The sequence below is a fragment of the Leopardus geoffroyi genome, chromosome A3 (assembly GCF_018350155.1).
Source record: "Leopardus geoffroyi isolate Oge1 chromosome A3, O.geoffroyi_Oge1_pat1.0, whole genome shotgun sequence".
NCBI lineage: Eukaryota > Metazoa > Chordata > Mammalia > Carnivora > Felidae > Leopardus > Leopardus geoffroyi.
In genome coordinates, this window is record NC_059336.1 from 120,112,246 (window position 1) to 120,133,888 (window position 21,643).

The 21,643-nt window shown below is 38.4% G+C and overlaps 1 protein-coding gene across 28 annotated transcripts in view; it reads left to right on the plus strand.

Annotated features, from left to right (window-relative positions):
• Nucleotides 1–21,643, plus strand: part of DTNB (dystrobrevin beta) — a 242,724-nt gene that overhangs the window by 48,096 nt on the left and 172,985 nt on the right. For all 28 annotated transcript variants that reach the window (XR_006703731.1, XR_006703732.1, XR_006703733.1 and 25 more), the window contains one exon: nucleotides 10,254–10,339. Coding sequence is in view for 21 of the 28 variants with exons in the window: in XM_045447519.1 (XP_045303475.1) it covers nucleotides 10,254–10,339 (86 nt within the window). In the remaining 7 variants the exon portion in view is untranslated. The remainder of the gene's footprint in view (nucleotides 1–10,253; nucleotides 10,340–21,643) is intronic.

The following is a 21,643-nucleotide window of genomic DNA, read 5'->3' on the forward strand; positions in this document are numbered from 1 at the left end:
AGCACATCCCCAAACTTACCTCATCTGTATCCTCAGGATCTTCACCTCCACCCTCCCTCTTTTCATGCCTTCTTTGAAGCAGATCTCAAGTATCATTATTTCATATGTAAATATTCCAGTGCCTACATTCTAATGTGTTGCAGTACCATTTTCCCTCAGCTTTGCTCCAAGAAATACTACTGCTTAGAATGGAATGAAATTACACCTTAAATGGAACAAACCTATAAAAAAATCATACATCTAATGAAACTAGGTTTGGATAAAATCTTCAAAATACATCAGTATTGAACATATTAATGAAAGGTCAGAGTTATTGTTTACCATCTAAAAGAGCAGTATAAAACACTCTTGCTACTTTGAACAATCTAAAGATTTCTTTAGTGTAATGAGTTTTATGTATCTAATTTTGATGGGTAAATATGGAAAAAGTTGCTGTGTAGTTTGGAAATATGGCTAAGAACTGTTTTAAAGTCTTGCTCTGACAATTTGGACATATTTAAAAGTTTCCATGGTTTCCTCTTAATACTGAATGCTAAAAACAAAACAATATAAAAAAACAAAGCAAAAACAAACTCTTTCATTCTAAATAAAGCAGTCGTATTCCTTAAATTTTGAATATGCCCAGCTAGCGTATTATGGAATGGACGTTGCTGAAAAAGATAACATTAGGTTACAGTCTTCCTCATTTGTGATTTTTAAGCAAAACTATCATATCCTGGGAGGCATAAATACTTGATATATTTATGTACAGTATTTACTGTTATCTCTGCTTGTTGTCAGATGGATTCAGGATGGCAAGAAAAAATACAGCCAAATACAAGTGAAAGAGAACTAGGACTGAGTGGGAAGAGTTTGAGGTTCACAGAAGCAGCACATTTAACTCTTGCAAGGATGTGAGCATAACTCCTTTAGGAAATTTCCGGGGGTTGGTGGAGAATGAGGTAGGGATTTGGGGTGTTTTAAAAAGGTGAAATCCTCAGCGGAAACCTTGTGTGAAATGGAGAGAAACAGCTGCTCTGGTGGACCAGGAGGAGGACAGCCCACCTGCCTGCCCTGCGTCCCCCACGCTGCCTGGTGGGTGTCTTGATGTGGTGTCACCAGAACTGATTCACTGAGTCACAGTCTGAGTACTTGGTGCCAGGATTATTCAGGGAGCAGAAATGAGTGAACTTGAAGTTCACTTACTCTTCCCATCACTTATTATTTTGTAGCTTTTCTTTCAAGAGAAGTCATGCATTCATGTTAATTTTCAAAGAATCTTCTTGATTCCAGTATATGCAGATCTGAAAAGGGTTTGACCATTAGCTAATATTTCAGAAAAACAATTTTTTTGCTAATTATTTTGGCCTTATCTTACTGTTTCCTTTTTATGTGTTTATTTTTGTATTGTTGTTTTTTTAAATGTTTATTATTAAAAAATTTTTAAAAATATTTGTTTATTTTTGAGAGAGAGAGAGAGAGAGCACGAGCGGGGAAGGGGCAGAGAGAGAGGGCGACACAGAATCTGAAGCAGGCTCCAGGCTCTGAGCTGTCAGCACAGAGCCCGATGTGGGGCTTGAACTCAAGAACCGTGAGATCATGACCTGAGCCGAAATTGGACAATTAACCGGTTAACTGACTGAGCCCCCCAGGGGCCCCCTAAATGTTTATTTATTCTTGAGAGAGAGAGAGAGAGAGAGAGCATGAGCAGGGGAGGAGCAGAGTGAGAGAGAGGGGCAGAGGATCTGAAGCAGGCTCTGCATGCTGACAGCAGTGAGCCTGATGTGGGGCTAGAACCCACAAACTGTGAGATCATAACCTGAGCCAAAGTTGGATGCTTAACCAACTGAGCCACCCAGGTGCCCCTATTTTTTGTTTTTGTTTTTAAGAAAAGGCAAGAAAGGGCATGCTTCTTCTGAGTGTGTTACTTTTTCCTTGCCTTTGTTTCTCTGAAAGTGAGGAGAGAGGTAGTAACAGAGAGATCTCTAGTCCATTCGGTGCCTCCAAATTAATCTGATTAAGACATCTTTTTCACCTCAAGAACCTTCCAAAACTCCCTGTGGTTTTTGAATGAGATTCGTACTCCTCACTTCTAATGGTATTAGTCCTTGATTCCCTGTACATACCAAGCTCTAAGTAAACTACTTGAGGCACTTCTCAATTTTTCTAATATGATATACTCCCATTTCTCTCCAAGCATACTTACCCCAACCCCTACCCCACCTCGCTCAAGTTTTTATATACTCTGTAGCCTTCCTTTTTACCACCAACCCCACTTTTATCCCTTTGATGACCTATGGTATTTGTCTGTGTTATTATTTTGACCTTAAGTTATACAATGCTCTAAACTGCTTCGTAAGTGTACAAATAAGGTTGAAAGCCCTTGAGAGCAGAGATTCTACCTTATACTTCTTTGATTACTTGATAAACACAATGCTGAATTCTTAATAAATATTTGTAAGGTTGAAATGAAAATTAGCAGGCATTCTGATTGTGATAAAACTGAATAATATTCTAAGTTGATTTTACTTGATTAAGCCATTTGACATTTGCCAAATGGATTCTTGATTTGCAGGTGATTATTGCATAATCCATTCACTGTGAAGTTTTGTAAATTAAGATTAATTGGAAAAATATGAGTTTTTGAAAATCAACAAGAAATGTTCTTTTACTTTTAGCTGCATGTGGTAATTGGACTAGTAGCAGTGTTTGTAAAGTAGAAGTCTATTTTTATGTGAGAAGTACTAATTTATGGTTGGCAGCAGCCACAATTGTTTGTTAAAGATGTAGAAACAGCTTGTTTCTTAAGTAAAAAATGCCCCCTGTAGTCTTGTTTTCAGAAGTATTAATTTGCATAGCAAGTTCTTCTTAGCGCAAAGCTATAAACACCATCCAGATTAGGTTAGTTTAAATATTTTTTTAAAAATAAGTAGAAGTTGAGACTTTGCTGAACTGAAATGAGCAGGCTCCCAGCGAAAGGGCACAGGTGAGGACGGCGAGGCTTCTGAAGGTGCCTGCATGTTAAAACATAGCAGTGTTTATTCAGGGTGACTCACTGTCTGCTTAGCTTGGCACAGAGCTCATCGTGGTGTTTTCTCAGTATTGGATAATAAGAACTCTTTTTAGAAGTCATGTGCATGGTTTATTGTCAGACCATAAAATGATAGGTCTGTAGCAGTGAATCATGCAGGGAAGTCTGAGAAAGAGAGGCATGATGTTTCTTACTGAGGGAGGGTGCTCCCTGGAGAGACTCTGGGTGGGGTTAAAATAACAAGTTTCCTTACTCCCATCATCCTCAACAAACACTACCTGTTTGCCCTTTCATTTTAGTATCTTTATGCAGGGGTTAATATTTACTGTTACTTGTTTTTTTTAAATAATTTTTTCACATTTATTTATTTTTGAGAGAGAGAGAGAGACAGAGCGTGAGCAGGGGAGGGGCAGAGAGAGAGAGGGAGACACAGAATCCGAAGCAGGCTCCAGGCTCCGACCTGTCAGCACAGAGCCCAACGTGGGGCTTGAACTCAAGGGTGAGATCATGACCTGAGCCAAAGTCGGACGCTCAACTGACTGAGCCACCCAGGCACCCCTACTGTTACTTATTAAGTATTCACCTACTAACTCTGAAGCTGTCATAGGTCAGATTTTCAGTTGAACCACATTTTTTTTTTGTGATAAAACCGAATCCTATTCGAAGACAACGGATTCTGGGATGAACTTGGATTTTACCTCGGAAGGACTGAGAACATAGGTGTCGGGGAGGTTGTGTGTGCCACGACCAAGGGCAGCTAACCCTTGAGTTTTAAATGTAACTTGACTTGTATACAGATTAAATTCAGGTGTCTGCTGGGAAGGATTGAGACTGAGTTTTTCCAAGAAGAAAGAATCAATTAGATAAAGGACATAATCACAGGGTGTTAGGCTGCTAAGTGGCTGCAGCTCCTCTCTGCTGCCTCTAATTCTAGGCAAGAATGCAGGGGCGCTAAGGCAACACTAGAGAACACAGTGACAGTGACACTTTCCCTTTGCTTTGTTTGGGGGCAGCTGCAGGAAGTTTTAGTTAGGCTTAAAGTAAACTGAGGAACCCAGTGCCAAGAAAAGCATTCAGAGCAAAGGAGTAAATGCTGACGTTTGGCCTACTAAGCAAACAGTTGAGAAGTGGGGGAGCTAAGATTCTTTCTGTTTGAAGAGAAAAATGTAAATAACGTGATTTCAGCAAGAATTCTGAGTATACCCTTTCACTAATTTTATTAAGTGATTATTTCTGTATGCTAAATTATACTTAGATTTTACATCAGTATCTTTAGTAAGTATTTAAAGTATCCTTAAATACACCATTTCTTAATTTGTTTATATCAGTATTTACTTTTGAAAGGCGAATAAACCTTTTGATGGTTGAAACTGTGAGCCTAAAACTGTAAGCATTGTAAGTGGGAAGGTTAGTTCATAATTCAGACCTGAACCCACTGCCCCATTTTCAGGATACACAATTACATATTTATAAACAGATTCTTAAACATGTTCAGTAAGCGTCATTCCTAAATCTCTCTGTCTGTAGGTCCTCATCATCCTTAATCTCAGATACCTCTCCTTTCTCCTTACTTAAAACACCCCCACCTTGCTTATACGTTCCCTTTATCCTCTTTTTTTTTTTTTAATTTTTTTTTTTTTTTGAACGTTTATTTATTTTTGGGACAGAGAGAGACAGAGCATGAACGGGGGAGGGGCAGAGAGAGAGGGAGACACAGAATCGGAAACAGGCTCCAGGCTCTGAGCCCTCAGCCCAGAGCCTGACGCGGGGCTCGAACTCCCGGACCGCGAGATCGTGACCTGGCTGAAGTCGGACGCTTAACCGACTGCGCCACCCAGGCGCCCCTATCCTCTTGAGTTACACATTGACACGTACGTGGATTTCCCCTCACCCTCAATAAAGCATGCAATGTTACGCGCACACATATTAGCACACCCCAAAAGGGCATGCAGGCAGAAAGGGGAGAAGATTCACGGTGCGATGGGTGGGAGATTATGTGTGGATATTGCTGTGTGGCTGTACAAATAGGAAAATGGTTGGAAAGTAGATCTGAGAGATGACGAATTAAGGGACCACACGTTACTGATAATAGTTGAGGGGTGACACACGCACTGTCCTGTTAATACGTCTGATCAGAGGTCAGTCATTGAGATTAGTAATAATCTTAATGAGTGGAGGGGTGGCTCAGTCGGGTAAGTGTCCATCTTCGGCTCATGTCATGATCTTGGGGTTCATGGGTTTGTGCTCCATGTCGGGCTCTGTGCTGACAGCTCAGAGCCTGGAGCCTGCTTTGGATTCTGTGTCTCCCTCTCTCTCTGCCCCTCCCCTGCTCACGCTGTGTCTCTCCCTCTCTCAAAAATAAATAAACATAAAAAAATTATAAAAAATAACGAGTGGAAAAGGATACAAGTGCTGATCTAAGTCAGTTGAGAAGGATGTTGTTATCCTGTATTTGAATATAAGACTTTCTGAATTTGGAACTAATATCTGCATTAAAGCTGATTAAAGAATATTTGAATAAGGGATACGAAGTATTTTAAATATTAGTATTTTAAATATTAGCTTCTAAAGCATTCTGAAGATTTTTAAGAAAAAAGTGTTAAGTGCTCTTATGATAATTTTTAGAAGTAAAGGTGTCATAGTACCCATTAAGACCTGCCATATGGCATTCATTGATGGGTACTGTACGTTAAATCTTTCTTGAGTAACAGAGTTGAGTTTGACCTGGCTCTCTTGTCAGCATGCCGGGCTCTGCCGCACTCTTCTGTTTGCATAAATGGCATCAGTTTCTTCTTTGCATCAGGAATAGATATCCTTTTTCCTCTTTGAAGGAAGAACATGAGATTTGGAGCCAGAAAGAGTTATACAATCACAATATGATTAATTCTCTTTAATCTTTCATTATGTCCTTTGATTTTATCATTACCTGCAGAATAAAAGCTGAAGTCTTAGTATTGCCTTCAAAGTTCTGTGTTGGTAGTTTTCAGCTCAGGATGCATATTAAAATAACACGAAAAACTTTTTAAAAATATCAAGAACAGGGTAGGGTTTTGGCATCTGGATTTTTGTGTCCACATTCATGAGGGATGCTGATTTGTTTTCTTTTGTTGTAATAGATTATTGTGTTTTTGGTATCAAAATAGTACTGATCTCATAAAAGAATTGGGAAGCGTTTACTCCTTTTTTGTTCCCTCAAAGAGCGTAGAAATGCAATTATTTCTTCCTTAAATGTTTAGAATTCACCAGTATAGCTCTCTGCATGAGGAGCTTTCTTATTTGGAAAGCTTAAAAATACAGATTTAGTTTCTGTGATAGATACGGGCCTATTGAGGTTATCTGTTTCCTCAGCATGAGCTTTTATACTTGGTGTTCTTCGAGGAGTGGTTTGTGTCTGTCTGGTTCATTTAAGTTGTTGAATTTATGGACACAATGTCTTTATATTTTCTTATTTCTATCATGTTTATAGAAGCCTTAGTTGATAACCCTTCTTTCATTCTTGATATTGGTATTACCAATATCTTTCTTTTTTTCTTAGACTGGCTAGAGGTTTGTCAATATTACTGATTTATTCAAAGAACCAGCTTTTGGTTTTATTCATTTTTCTCTATTTTTCTGTTTTTTAATTTCACTGATTCCTTCTCTTATCCATATTTTTTTTCTTTTGCTTGTTTTGGGTTTAATTTGCTGTTCTTTTTCTAGTGTCTTAAGATTATTGACTTGAGAACTGTCTTTTCTAATATAAGCATGTTTAATACTTACAAAGTGAAAAGTGCCCATACACTCATGCTTTTCTTTGGCTGCCTTCTTTCCACCCTGGACGCAACCATTGTTATTTTTTCAATATCCTTTCACAGAATGCTACATAGCATTCTAGCAATTATTTTCTTCCATGCTTTGCTTTTTTTTTTTTTTTTTTTTTTTAACTTAGTAATCTATCCTGGATATAACTCTTTATCTTTCACATATTCTTTTTTATTCTTTTTTATGATAGCATAAATAGCCAGTCTTTTATTAATGGGCATTTAAGAATAGGGCCTGGGTGGCTCAGTCGGTTGAGCGACCGACTTTGGCTCAGGTCATGGTCTCGCGATTTGTGGATTTGAGCCCCGCGTCAGGCTCTGTGCTGACACCTCAGAGCCTGGAGCCTGCTTTGGACTCTGTGTCTCCCTCTCTCTCTGCCCCTCCCCTGCTCATGCTCTGTCTCTCTCTGTCTCAGAAATAAATAAACTTAAAAATTAAGAATAGGGCCTGGGTCTTGGTATTTTTAACATTTTTATTCTTTTTATGCATTTCATTATGAAAAATTTTATGCATACAGTTTATATATTTTAAGTGTCTTTTAACTTCTAGGTTTCCCTTCATCATTTTCTGCCTTAAACCATTAGCCTTGTCCAGTAAAGGTAACTGTCGCTTTCCCAGGATTCATTTATTTTAAACAGTTTATACTGAGAATTAGAAAATGCCTGCAGAAGGATACCTAAAACAGAGTACAGTGCAATGAATCATTGTAAAGCAGATGTCCCATGTAGGTACTATGGAGGCCAAGGAGTCGAGGACTGTCAGCACCTGGAAAGCCTTTCGTGTGGTCCTTTTGTGTCTCCCCTTCCCTTCTCCCACAGGTAATCAGTATCCTGATTTTTATGGAAATCTCTTCTAAGATTAATTTTTACTTTCCCCTGGATACTCTCACTTCATGAAATCTGAATCTGCAAACAACGGTTTGAGCAAGTTTACCTTAAAAAATGTCATTAGCTGTGTAGCGAGGCTCCGTCTACTGTTGATGAGCCCTGCCGCTTCATTCTTGCTCACTGGCCATCAGGCATGCCTGCTCCCACTCTGGACTTCAGGAATGTTTTCTTTTGTTGCTTCATCTTTCTGGGCCACTTCACTTCAGGATACAAACTGCATCCAGTGGAGTTCTTAGTTGTAAGCAATAGAAACCATCTCTGGGGGCACCTGGGTGGCTCAGTTGGTTGAGCGTCCGACTTCAGTTCAGGTCATGATCTCACGGTTCGTCAGTTCAAGCCCTGCATTGTGCTCTCTGCTGTCAGCATGGAGCCCTCTTCGGATCCTCTGTCCCTTTCTCTCTCTGCCTGTCCTCCACTTGCCGTCTGTCTGTCTCTCAATGAATAAACTTTAAAAAAAAAAGAAACTGTCTCTGGCTAATTTATTAAAAGGGTATGTGTGACCCACAGACTCTCTAAGAAGGCTGGGAAAGTGGGCCTGATGACCACACCACCAAGAACAGATCTCAAAATTGTCACAAAAGCGCTCTAATGAAGACACCACTGCCACCTCTCTGGGGCACTGATATCGTTGCTTGCACCCCACATACCACTGACGCTGGGCCGTGGGCCTGCCACAAGTGTCTGTGTCTCTGCCCACTCAGGAAGCTGGAGGTAACTGCTAGTGCAGCCATGCTTGCTGGTGGGATCTTTGGAGTTCCTCCTTCTGCAAGCTAATGCTTTTCTATTTGGTCTAGAGTGGGTGCGTCTTACTGGCAGAGCTTGTGGCATGTGGCCATGTCTTAGTTTTGAAGAAAGATGGGAAAGCAAGTGGGTGAGGTTTTCTTTGTTTCTTTCTTCACACTTGGGTCGTAGGACACGTATTTGTCTCATAATATAAGGCATGCTTAAAGGTAGACTTGGCATTTAGATGGTTGGTGACCAAAAAGAAATGTCCACTGTAGAAGTTCTGTATTGGTTTTAGAAATCCATTCCTCTTAGTAGCTGATGTTCTTTGTAGCTACTCGTGTGGTTTGTACAGTGCAGGGAGTGTTTGACACAGGCATATTCCTTATATTGCCAGGTGCCATATAAGATGTGGAGCGGTGCCTGTATTTCTGGAGAACTTTTATTTTAAAAACCCCATCCCAGGGAAGCCTGGGTGGCTCAGTCAGTTAAGTGTCGAACTCTTGGTTTTGGCTCAGGTTGTGATCTCATGGTTAGTGAGATCGAGCCCTGCATTGGGCTCCGTGTGCTGACAGTGTGGAGTGTGCTTAGGATTCTCTCTCTCCCTCTCTCTGCCCCTCCCCCGCTTACTCATTTTCTCTCTCTCTCTCTCTCTCTCAATAAGTAAAAAAACTTAAAAAAATAAAAACCCCATCCTAATTTTAGCTAATTACAGGGATTCTGGTTTTATCTTATGAATAAACTTACAGAGATGTAATAGTCGAAAGTCATACTGTAACAAGCATTAGTATTTCCTGGAGATCTTTTCACTGAGAACTTTCTGGCTTATAAACCATTTGCCTTTTTTTCAAGTGCGATCTTACTGTATAAAAGTTTTGGAAAATGGAAGGCACCCTGTTAGGACCATAAGCACTTGCTTTTCAAAACCAAGGTGATAATAGTTCTCATCACTGCAGAGGTATTTTCCTCTTACTGTGAAACTTTGTAAGCGCAAGCTTTATAAAATGAACACAAAAGCCCATTGTTAGTTTACAAGTGATGACTTTAAAAACCTGCTAGTGAGGTTTTCATCTGCTGTGAAACCAGGGAATAGTTGGATGGAGGGAGCAGTGGACAGGTTGGGTCAGAGGGGCTTGCGGACACTGTCTTGTCTCTGCAGGTGGTGTGTGGCATTATTTTAGATAATTCATGTATGTTTGACATTTCATCTCCAGTTACTAAAAAAGAATTAATATTACTATCCCTTCCCCTTCACTTTTCTCACAGTGGTGGTATGGGAATATCTGAGACAGATATGATCAAGCTTCTTAGAATAAACACATTGTAACGTAAGGTTGTCATAGTAAGAACAAAGATGAATGTACTATAAAACCTTTATAGCAGTGTGCACCCTGTGGGTTTACTATATAACAATAAACTGTTGTTATCGTGCTAGAAGGGACACATTTCTGAATTATTCAAACCAGGTGGTGCTTCAGTTTTGAATACTAAAAACAACTCAGTTGTGGATTCAATGGGCTAAATTGATAGGAAATTTATTTCTGGTTCATCCATTTGGCCTCTGTCTACATAGCCAGTAGAAAATTCTTTACAGAATGTTTATAAAGCTCGTTTCCAAATAATTCAGGTTAGTTTTAGCACTCTTTACCTAACATGCATGAGGCCTTAATTCTACAAAGGAAAAACAATCCAAGGTTTCTAAAAATTCAAGGTAATAATTGTAGAATATAACGGTAGGGGTGAATGTACTGGTTGCTTGATATTTAGTGATACATTTGATTAATGCTTTTGTGGTCCAGATAGCAATTGTTCTAATATAATTTATTTTGCAGTGAGGGCCGAGGCAAGTTGACCGTATTTTCAGTTAAAGCTATGTTAGCAACGATGTGTGGTGGAAAAATGCTGGACAAATTGAGATGTAAGTACTTTCATATTATTTGAAAGATTTTATTTTCCAATTAGGACCTTTAAACAGTTTTAAATGAATGTTGTCAGAATTTTGGATGATGCTGTAATGAACTTTTTTGTGTTTTTACTAGATCATTCCCTTTGTAACAACTGGGAACTGGCTCAGAATATGTCAGTTATGCCACCTACTGTTGAGATGGACAAATTGGTTGAATTAATTTGTTTAGTTTTTTGTTTTTTGTTTTTTGTTTTTAGAATAAAGTAACAAAACTGAAGAGATTCAGAACAGGAACATGGACCTTAAAAAAGTCTTTTAAAAATGTTTCCTATGTTATTAAAAATTTTGCTTGCAGATGATTATGCTGATTGCTTTTAGTTAGAAAAGAAATTTGATTATTTTTACCAGGTTTGGTTAAGATTAGCCCTTTAAAAAATAAGCTTATTCTTCATCAGAGGATATTTGCTATGATTAAGCTTTTCCTTAGTACCTTAGAGTGCAGCTCAGTTATTTAGAAATTTATAGTCTTTTTTTTTTTTTTTTTTTTTAGTTATTGTTGCTAAGTCTTTTCCTACTGTTGGCCATTTTGTCATTTTACTGTTCCCTAAGTATACTGTAGGATTAAGTGACATCAAAGGAAGTGACATTCACAGTAATTTAATTTTGCTGCTTATGGTTTTCACTTATTCATTCATTAGATAGTTACTAACTGCCTGAGATATGCCAAACATCGTGCTAAGTGCTTTACATATATTTTCTCACTGAATGTTTAAAATTTCTTTGAGCAGCAGGTGGTATTTTCTCCATTTTACAGACAAGTTAACTAAGGGGGTAAAGCTGGGATTTCAACTCAGGCTGCTGAGCTTCTAGCCCTGCTGTAAGCTACTTTGTTGTCCTCCATATACTAATGCTGTGATGGGCGATGCACATACGATGCAGTACAAGGAGCAAAGTGCCATACTACACGTAAGGAGCTCTGGCAGGTTTCAGGGAGGTGAGATTGAAGCTGTGGGTTTTGATGAAGTGTTGAGATACCCTGTGGATTGCTTTGCTGAAGAAACTGGGTCATTTGTCCAGTAGCATTTCTCATGGACTGGATTTTGATGATTGCATCCCTATGATGTTCCTTTGCGTCCTACATTTTTTGTTTTAATTAAAAGCTATAAATGCTTGGTTGGATTTAAACACAAGCTTTTGGGCAAGGTGACTTGATAGGTACCTTTGTCTTCTGTGCTTTTTCTTACATGTTACCATGGCATTGAAAGTTGGAAAGCTGGATGGCTCACTAGATACAGATATCAATATTCTAAAGGAAGGTCTTACATAGTATGTTTGGTCAGCTGTTAACGTGGTTTATCCTCATTTCAAAATCAGCGGCAATGTAAACCAAAATTTCAGTAGTAAAACTTCTAGTTTCATTAAATACTCTTCTATGTATTTTTCACATGGTATCTCAAAATATTACTATTTGGGGCTGAAATTTCTTCATATTTTTTAATTCTAGCATGGTGTTTTTCTGAGACAGATAATACAATACGGATGAAATTATATTTCATTCAAACATAAAGGAAAAGAAAGTTGGAATTTTATCTTTCTCTTATTTTTTAAAGTTTATTTATATATTTTGAGAGAGAGAGAGAGCATGAGCAAGGGAGGGGCAGAGAGGGAGGGAGAGAGAGGATCCCAAGCAGGCTCCATGCTGTCAGCACAGAGCCCAACTTGGGGCTGGAACTCACAAACTGTGAGATCATGACCTGAGCCAAAATCAAGAGTCAGACGCTCACCTGATTGAGCCACCCAGGAGCCTGAGGAATTTTATGTCTTTTTTAATGACAATGATACCAGGTAAAGAATATACATTGCCGTCTTTATTAGTACTGGAGAAAGTGGCTGAAAATAGAAAATACATGATATAACTGCAGATTGTAGATGACTCTGGAGTCTTTCAATTTCTGTGGTTAAGTCAGCTACATTTACATAGAACTGGAACGTGGCACATAGTAAATGCCAAAATTTTGCCAAATATCAATTGTGGCTGGAGTACTAAAATAACTGCAATTCCCTGTTGTAACTGCTAGTGAAAAAGTGCAAATTTTAGTATGATGTGAAATGTGGAAAGGATCCAGGTAATGGCAGGTTTTTCATTTGTTTTTAGGTGGCTTTCAGATTTCTTAGAGGAACACAAGTGATTATTATTTACACGGCACAAAAGTACACATGCTCAGGCCAATGTGACTTGTCACTATATTCAGAATGCCAGATCATTGCACATCAGATATGGATTGATGAGATACCAGCCCACGCTAGGTCACTAATTACCATATTTGTGTTATGCAGATAGGTCTAAAGTATGGTTTCCTTATCTTCATGTTCAAAATTATAGTTTCTTTACCATCTGTAGTTCTGTTTCATTATTTTTATTGTACTATAATTATCTTCGCTTGAAAATGAGATGTTTAACATAAGTAAAACATTTCAGGTATTGAAGTCTGTCTCCACTTCTTAATTTTAATCATTCAGAGTGGAAACCACATTTATGTGGTCTGTCACTCTTGTTTTAAACAGAGCTCGCTGGTTATAATTTACATATTTTTCATAACTTGGAGATGTCATCGTCTGATGCATTTGGGGCTAATTGTGAGGCTCTGGGTTGTTTATCCCTTCTGATGTTTTCAGACAACTTTGCTTTCTCAAGTTCTTGAGCTTTTTGTTGTTGGTGGTGGTGGTGGTGTGTGTGTGTGTGTGTCCCTTTTATCACTGGTAAACGTGATAGGATTATCAGAGTACCAGTCTCTAGAAATCTTTCTTTGCTTCCGATTTACTTAAAAAAAATTTTTTTTAATGTTTATTTATTTTTGGGAGAGACAGAGTGTGAGTGGGGAAGGGGCAGAGAAAGAGGGAGACACAGAATCCCAAGCCAGCTCCAGGCTCTGAGCTGGCAGCACAGAGCCCAGTGCGGGGCTCAAACTCACAAACTGTGAGATCATGACCTGAGCTGAAGTTGGAAGCTTAACCAACTGAGCCACCCAGGTGCCCTGCTTCTGATTTACTTTTAATATGGAGAAAACATAAGCAAACTTCTGAGCATTCTATTTAAGGTATGAATGTAAGTGATGACTCCTGTATTATGAGAGAAATACTGGAGCTTTTGTAGTGTGATTGGCAGTTTGTCTGCTGTGAGAATCCTTTTCTCCTTGGTTTTCCAAGTCTCAGCTATGTCCTGCTTTGTTGAGAAGGCTGAATAACAGCTTAGGTAGAAGTGAGCTATAACACTATATTGTAATATCCAATGATATTTGACTATTCACTTTCCTTCTGTTTGTTCCGTTGACCTTTGTTCTCAGTTTCTCCATCTTCCTCCCATTAACTACACTTTCTGTTTGTTACCTCTGTTAATGTTCCTTTTATTTATTTATTTTAAATGTTTATTATTTATTTTGAGAGAGAGAGAGCACATAGGAGTGCACGTAAGAGGTGGGAGGGGCAGAGAGAGAATCCCAAGCAGGCTCTGCACTGTCCGCGCAGAGCCCTACGTGTGGCTTGATCTCACAAACCTTGAGATCATTACCTGAGCCAAAATCCCAGAGTTGGACGTTTAACCGACTGAGCCACCCAGGTGCCCCATGTTAATGTTCTTTTTAAATTCAGTTTTCTAGGGGCGCCTGGGTGGTTCAGTCGGTTAGGCGCCCGACTTCAGCTCAGGTCATGATCTCACGGTCCGTGAGTTCGAGCCCCGCGTCGGGCTCTGTGCTGACAGCTCGGAGCCTGGAGCCTGCTTCAGATTCTGTGTCTCCCTCTCTCTCTGACCCTCCCCCACTCATGCTCTGTCTCTCTCTGTCTCAAAAAAATAAATAAACATTAAAAAAATTTTTTTTAAATAAAATAAATTCAGTTTTCTAATTTATGGAATACACCTTAGTGTTTCTACTTTTCTTCCTTTTATTTTGATCTTTCTGCTTTTTCCCTTTTGTTTTAGATTTTTTTTTCCTATAATTTTCTCTCCCCCCTTTTTTGTTTGATATATTTGTTTTTTTATTTTAGTTTCAAGATAGCATTTAGAACAACTTAAACAATACTTGTACTTTTAGCTTGAAACATTTCTTGATTGGTTTTTTCAGATCTCTCTTAAGAGAGTTTCTGTCTCCAGGTAATGTTCATTTATAGAAATAGTTCACTGTTATGGCCATTAGGGACTGTATCCTAGATTCACAGTTAACTGGGATCACATTCTAAATACCAGTGATTTATAATCAGAATACAGACTTTAATTATAAGCCTGATCAAAACTTAGTAATGTCAGAAACCCTAAAAATAACTCAGAGAACAAAACTTACAGACTGTAAAGCCTATTATTTATGAAATCATACTTGTCATTTAATTTATGGGATTTATTTGCTTTGTCTAATTCTGCTGTTTGTTTTCTAGGAAATTTAGTCTCTTATTCAGACCTCATCTGTCTTGCATTAAAAGATAGGAGCAGATAATTTGGGGCTCCTGGGTGGCTCAGTCAGTGGAAGGTCCGACCCAGGATATTAGCTCAGGTCATGATCTCACGGTTTGTGAGCCTGTGTTGAGCTCTGTGCTGACAGTGCGGAACCTGCTTGGATTGTCTCTTTCCCTCTCTCTCTGCTCCTCCCCCACTCATACTTTCTCTCTCTCTCTCAAAATAAATAAACATTAAAAAAAAGATAGGAGCAGATGATTCATGTAATTTATATTTAAATTCTTTAAAAACCTGCCACTCCCATTTTGAATGACAGCCTAACAGAATGTATCAGGGAGGCTGTGAAAATATCCACATCCACTGACTCAGTCTGTTTCTTGAGTTTACCCTGAGGAATTAGTCAAGAGTGTGCCCTAAGTTTTATGTATATTTGTTATGACATTTTTTTATAATATGTGAAAGCTTGAAACAGTTTTAGTGTCCAAAGCACAGAACCCAGTTACAGTCTGAGATACTTACATGATTGAATATAATGTCCTCACATATATGTTTCAGATCAAAATGCATAAATGTAATATAGTTTTACGCAAAAATTTATTACGCACATAGAAAAAGAAAGAATATGCCAAAATGATAACAGGCATTTTTTCTGTGTTACAGCATAAAAATGCTTTTGTAATAAGAATAATTTATATTACTTTTGGTTTTGCATGTTTCTGATATACCGCACTTTGAGTAGTCAGAGAAAAGATGGCCTGAGTGCTGATTATGCCCAGAACTGGCAGTTCTCACTGACATTTCAATTGCTTGCTTCCTTCATATTTTACTAACAGCCTGTAGAGGGGCCATCCTTTGCAGTTCTAATGAAACAGATTCACTTGTTTAAAATTTAGCTTCCTCTGCAATAGTCTTTTAACTGCCTGTCACTGCATAGTTATCCTGGCTGGTTTCTATTAACCATCCTTTCTCATCATTAGATGGAAATGACGGTTTAATTTGAATGAATGATGCCCACATTTGCATTTCTCATATAACCAAAATGTTCTAGAACTGGAAGCAAGTAAGAGATAAGTCCTAAATCAATGTTTTGTCAAAAGGGAGGCCTAGAGGGGTGCCTGGGTGGCTCAGTTGGTTGAGCGTCCAACTTTGGCTCAGGTCATAATCTCGCGGCTCTGTGAGAGTTCGAGCCCCTCGTCGGGCTCTGTGCTGACAGCTCAGAGCCTGGAGCCTGCTTCTGCTTCTGTGTCTCCCTCTCTCTCTACCCCTAATCCACTTGCATTCTCTGTCTCTCTCAAAAATAAACATTAAAAAAAAATTTTTTTTTTTTTTTTTTTAAAGGGAGGCTTAGAGACTTGTCTGAGGTAGTTCCTGGCTGAGTCAGCACTAGAGGTCCAAGGCATTCAGACTCCATCCTCTAGCCTCACTCTGACTTAATGAATGCTGTAGGACTGTTCATGAGTTTGGGAATAAAATATTCATTTGGATTTGGTTACATACAGGTATTTATAAATATACAGATGTGTATACATGTTTTTGTGGGTTAGATTACTCAATTGGTAGAAAGATGACAGGCGGTGAGAATCATTTGCCAGGGAAAGCTAACCTATGAAAGAAAATGGCATTCTGTTTATAGACTTGACTCTTTATTGTAAACAACCCTATCATCTTGCAGAAGTGTATGATTGGTTATATGGGGAGAAAAAGAGTGGATAGATGCAATGAGTAAAACCAGGGTCGTTATCACCAGAATAAAAGGTTGAAACAGATGTGATGATGGTAGAATAGTAGAATTATTTTGCCATTACACAAAAGACAGAATTCTTTTTTAATTTATTTATTTTTCAGAGAGTGTGCACGCGTGAGAGAGAGCATGGAAGGGGCAAAGAGAGAGGGAGAGTGAGAGAATCCTAAGCAGGTCCTGCGCGATCAGTCCGGAGCCTGATGTGTGGGGTTCAGACTCCCCAACTGTGAGATCATGACCTGAGCTGAAATCAGGAGTCAGCTGTTTAACTGACCGAGCCACTCAGGCAGCCCCAGAATATTTTTTAAAGTGTGTATACATATACATTTAGGGACTTGATTGTGGGTTTTTCACAAGGGAGAAAGCCTACATTTTAATCTGGAAACATCTAATGGGGAATTAGCATAGCTTTTTTCAGAGGTATATAAATAGAAAAAGAATTACTGGGGAAATTAACCAGTGTTCTGGGAAGTAATTTAGTCCCTTAATGCCGAAGGGTTGAGGGCTTTAATTAGAGGACTAGTTTAATTTTTTATTAAATTTTATTGTCTCTTCTTTTTTTTAATGTTTATTTATTTATTTTGAGAGAGAGGGAGAGAGAGCATGCCTGAGCATGCAAGTCGGGGAGGGGCAGAGAGAGGGAATCCCAAACAGGCTCTGTGCTTATAGCACAGAGCCCAGTGTGGGACTTGATGTCACCAATGATGAGATCATGATCTGAGCCAAAATCGAAATCAGACCCTTAACTGACTAAGCCACCCAGGCGCCCCTCTCTTACTTACTACTTTGGTGAGATCTTTGTATTTGTATATAGTAAATCACAGTAACTTCACTCATTGTTATGCTTCATTTAAGATTAAAAAAAATTTGCAGTACTTTTTTACTGTTTTTCTTACAGATCAAAGAAGCCTAATCTTTAAAAAAAAAAAAACTTTGTAAATCAATAACTCAAGCAATAATAAATTAACTTCACTGTGCCTTCAATTTGGGGGTCTGGCAGTATTTCTCTTATTAAATCAAACAAAGAAACATGTTCTGGTTCTCTTATAATTGTAACATGGCCCTATTAAGTGATAATTTCTTTTTTAGTGAATTTTTAAAAAATTTACTCTGAATATATTATAGGACATAGTAACTAAGTATAATAGAAAATAATACTTTTTTGAGGGTAAGGTTGGTCATTTTATTGTCAGTTATTTCCTTTGTTACTCTGAATGAGTTAGGTATAGATGTGTCAGTGTGAGTATATACACAGATGTTTTTGTAACTGTGAAGCTGTAGATACGTGTATTTATGTGCTGGGCAGCTAAAGTTTCTGGTCTTGGATATTTCCACCATTTAGTTAGCGGGTAGAACTTAATAACTTGCTTATTTATCAGTTGTTGAATACCTTGAGTGGCAACAGAAAACTTAACCAACAGCGGCTTCAACACATGGGGATGTATTTTTCTCATGTAAAATTAAGTCCAAAGGCAGGTAGGTCAAAGTTGGTACCATGAGTTAAGGATGTCATCAAAGACTCAGGTCCCATCCTCTCGTCCTGCTCTGCCATATGGCTTTCCTCCTTACGTTCATAACATGACCGCTGCATGCCAGGCCGCACGTTCTCATTCGAAGCAGAGAGAAGAAAGAAGTGCCTCTCTCAGGAAAGCAGAAGCCTTCCCAGAAATCCACTTTAGAGTTACCTTGTACAAGAGAGACTGGGAAGTCGTTTTTCAAGTGGAGCACATTGCCATTCTCATCACTGTCAGGGTTCAGTTGGGGAGCAAGCAGGGGAAGGTAGATACTGAGTAGTAGGCACGTTGCCACATCCCATATTGACCCTTTGTTTTCGTTCAGATTTAATGAATGATTATTTTCCTCATAAGACTAGCACCCAGCTATTTAAAAATGAAGTTAGGGGTGCCTGGGTGGCTCAGTTGGTTGGGCATCTGACTTCAGCTCAGGTCATGATCTTGCGGTCCATGAGTTTGAGCCCGGTGACGGGCCCTGTGCTGACAGCTCAGGGTCTGGAGCCTGCTTCGGATTCTGTGTCTCCCTCTGTCTCTGCCCCTCCCCTGCTTGTGCTCTGTCTCTCTCTCGCGCTCTCTCTCTCTCAAAAATAAATAAACATGAAAAAAAATCTTTAAAAAAATAAAATAAATACATAATAAATAAATAAAAATGAAGTTACTATGGTCTCCCCTCCTTCAAAGGGCATCAGTTTTTCACATAATTGGCAACATCTTCAAAGCTCTGTATCTGCAGTCCTGAGCTGTGGCCCAGCACTCCGCTTCTAACTACCTGCAGGATGGTTCTGCCTGGACATTTGCTGATTGGTTCAAATACAGTTATGTGCAAAGATAAATATTTGTATCTTCAGGGTTTTGTTTTGTTTTGTTTTGTTTTTTAGTCAGGGTTGTCATTTTCCCAAACTGGAAACTTAGAATAATAACCCTAACTTCTTAAATTCCTTTATTCCCTAATCCAGTTTGCCATCAGCAGGGGTTTCCTGCATTGAAATGTCTTGGAGGTGACCGCCCCCCCCACCCTGACCTTACTGTCACTACTGAAGTTCACACACTCGCTACCTCATTTGTGCCTCCTCCACAAGGTTTTGTAGCTGATTTCCCCAGTCCTGTTCTTCCTTTTTTATCCATTCTGCTGGTCACTAACAGTCTCATTTTACAGAAACTTAGCTTTCTGAATATCTTTTCCCTTTGTAAGAGTTTTTAAACCAAATTCAAAGTGATTTCCTCTTTCAAAGTTTTCTTTCATGCCAGATACGTTTCTTATTCTGTCTTTATTTCCCTTTATTTCTCAATCTAAATTGTCTCTCACTGAAGAATGTAGTACACTGTTTCAGTACACTGTTTCCTGCTTTACCCCCCGCCCCCCCCCCCCAAAAAAAAGATAACAAATTCCTGCCATAGACACTTGCCTCCTCTTCTCTGGTTGTGTCCCCCAGCCCCCACCTCCAACTCTTTTGACCTTATCATTCTATACCTTTCAAGGCCTAGCTTCTAATTCCTTTCTTTTAGAACTTCCCTGACAGTTACTGCCTATGTGTTTTGTAACTATTCTAAACTACATTTTGAAGAAGTGTGGTGTGATGGAGTCAGGGAAGTATAACTTTAAAGTGTAACTTTAAATCTTAGTTACTTACCAACTTCTTAAGCCTAAGCAACTTAACCTTTCTAAGCTAGTTTCCTTATCTATAAAATTTAAATAATTATGTGTACACACATACACCTTTTTGTGAGAGTAAAATGAGGTATTGTTTAGTAATGTATAAGGCACTTAGTATTAGGGATTGTTGCTTGAAAACAAAAACCCAGGATAATAGTGTCTTAAACAAAGCTGAAGTTTATTTTTTTCTTATACAAAAGAAGTCCAGGGTTAGGTAGTCCAAGGCTGATGTGGTATTTCATCTGGGACCCAGGCTTTCTCTACCTTGTTTTCTACCATTCGAGTGCATGACTTCTGTAACAAAATCACAATTACCACATAGTCCAAGGTGGCTATTGGAGCTCCAGCCATCATAACTACATTTCAGATAGCAAAAGGAGGAAGAGGATAAGGAAAGAAGGGCCTGATTTCCAGCTTAGTCAGCTTTCTTTAACCAACCTTCCTGGAAGTCCCTCATAACCCTTCTGCTTATAGTCTCATTGGCTACCACTTAGTCACATGACCATGACTTGCTAAAAGGAGGCTATAAGTTTTAATCTCTTAGTGGGGTGCATTGCTGTACAAAATAAAATTAGTGTTCTATTACTAGTAGAAACGAGGATAATTAATTTTGGGTGGCTACAGGCAGCCTCAGCCATGGTTACAACCTGTTGTGGTGCTTGACAAATAGGCTTAACAGGCATCTTTATGTCTCTGTTCTTTCTGTTCCACTTAGTGTCAATTTAACACTTAGTTCTTCTTTGCTTCATATGTATCTTTTTTTTTTTTTTCAGCTACACTGAAAGTTTCTTGGGGGATAAAGACCCCCATCATACTTCTTTGTTGTGTTTCATAACACCTAGCAGAATGCTTGGCACTTGGGCCACATAGAAGGAACTTAATATTTGTTTGTTAATTAATTGATTTTATCTTCCACTAGGATTGTAGTTCTTTTAGCCTCTCATTGAATCTCCCCACCCGCCATGAGTATTTAATACTTTTTCTCCAGCTACAAACTAACAGCTATTTAGAGAGCATGTATTGTAGATTTTCATTCCTTTGATACTTTCTTGTTTTTTAATGTTAATGTTTTTTGAAAGTTACTCTGTGGAGTTGATAATTTAACATTTTATCTTTCTTTAGTTAATATATTTCACATGTATTTTTTTTCTACACCTAGTGCTTCAGGATAAATACCTCGAATTAAACCTAAAGAATAATGCATATATAACATATATCAATTACATATATATCTGTTCTATACTTATTAATTATGTATAGAATCTGACTTTTTAAAATGCCACACTTGGCAGGGCCTCAGGAAATGATTTTTCTGTGCATGTTTAACTCACCCATTTGTTTATAAGGAAGCTCAATACTTTGAAAAAAAAGCTTAGGTCACATTTCTCTGACACATTGATTTTGAGCTGCTGGTGATTTTTCTTTTTCTCCCCGACTATGGATGAGAAGAGAGGAAGAACTAACTGGAGAGAGAAGACTCTCTCTAAGAAGATAAAGAAATAGTATTACTAGAAATTTCTTTCCCATCTGCTTGAGTCAGACTTTATGGTAAAAATAAGATCTTATAGTATCAAAGTATCTTGGGGTAGAAGAATTTATAGGAGTTCTTTTTATTCTACTTTGGAACTCACTGAATGGAATATTTTAAACATGTTTTATGCTTCCTTCAAATTTATTCCTTCACAGGAATACATTACATTAGTAGCATATGAATATATAAATATAATACAGTTTCATACCCCCAAATCAATATGCTAATATATTCATAAACCCTAGCATGTATATGTCTTATATAAACACATACATAAATGCTAAGAGATAAAGGTGTGTTGCTACAAATTCTTCTTGGAACAAAGATTGCTATAAATAAAATAAAAAGTTATATATCATTCAGTTATGTACACTCAAAAAGAGGAGGTAGGTAGACATACATGAATGGTTATTGGGTTTAATATTTAGGTAG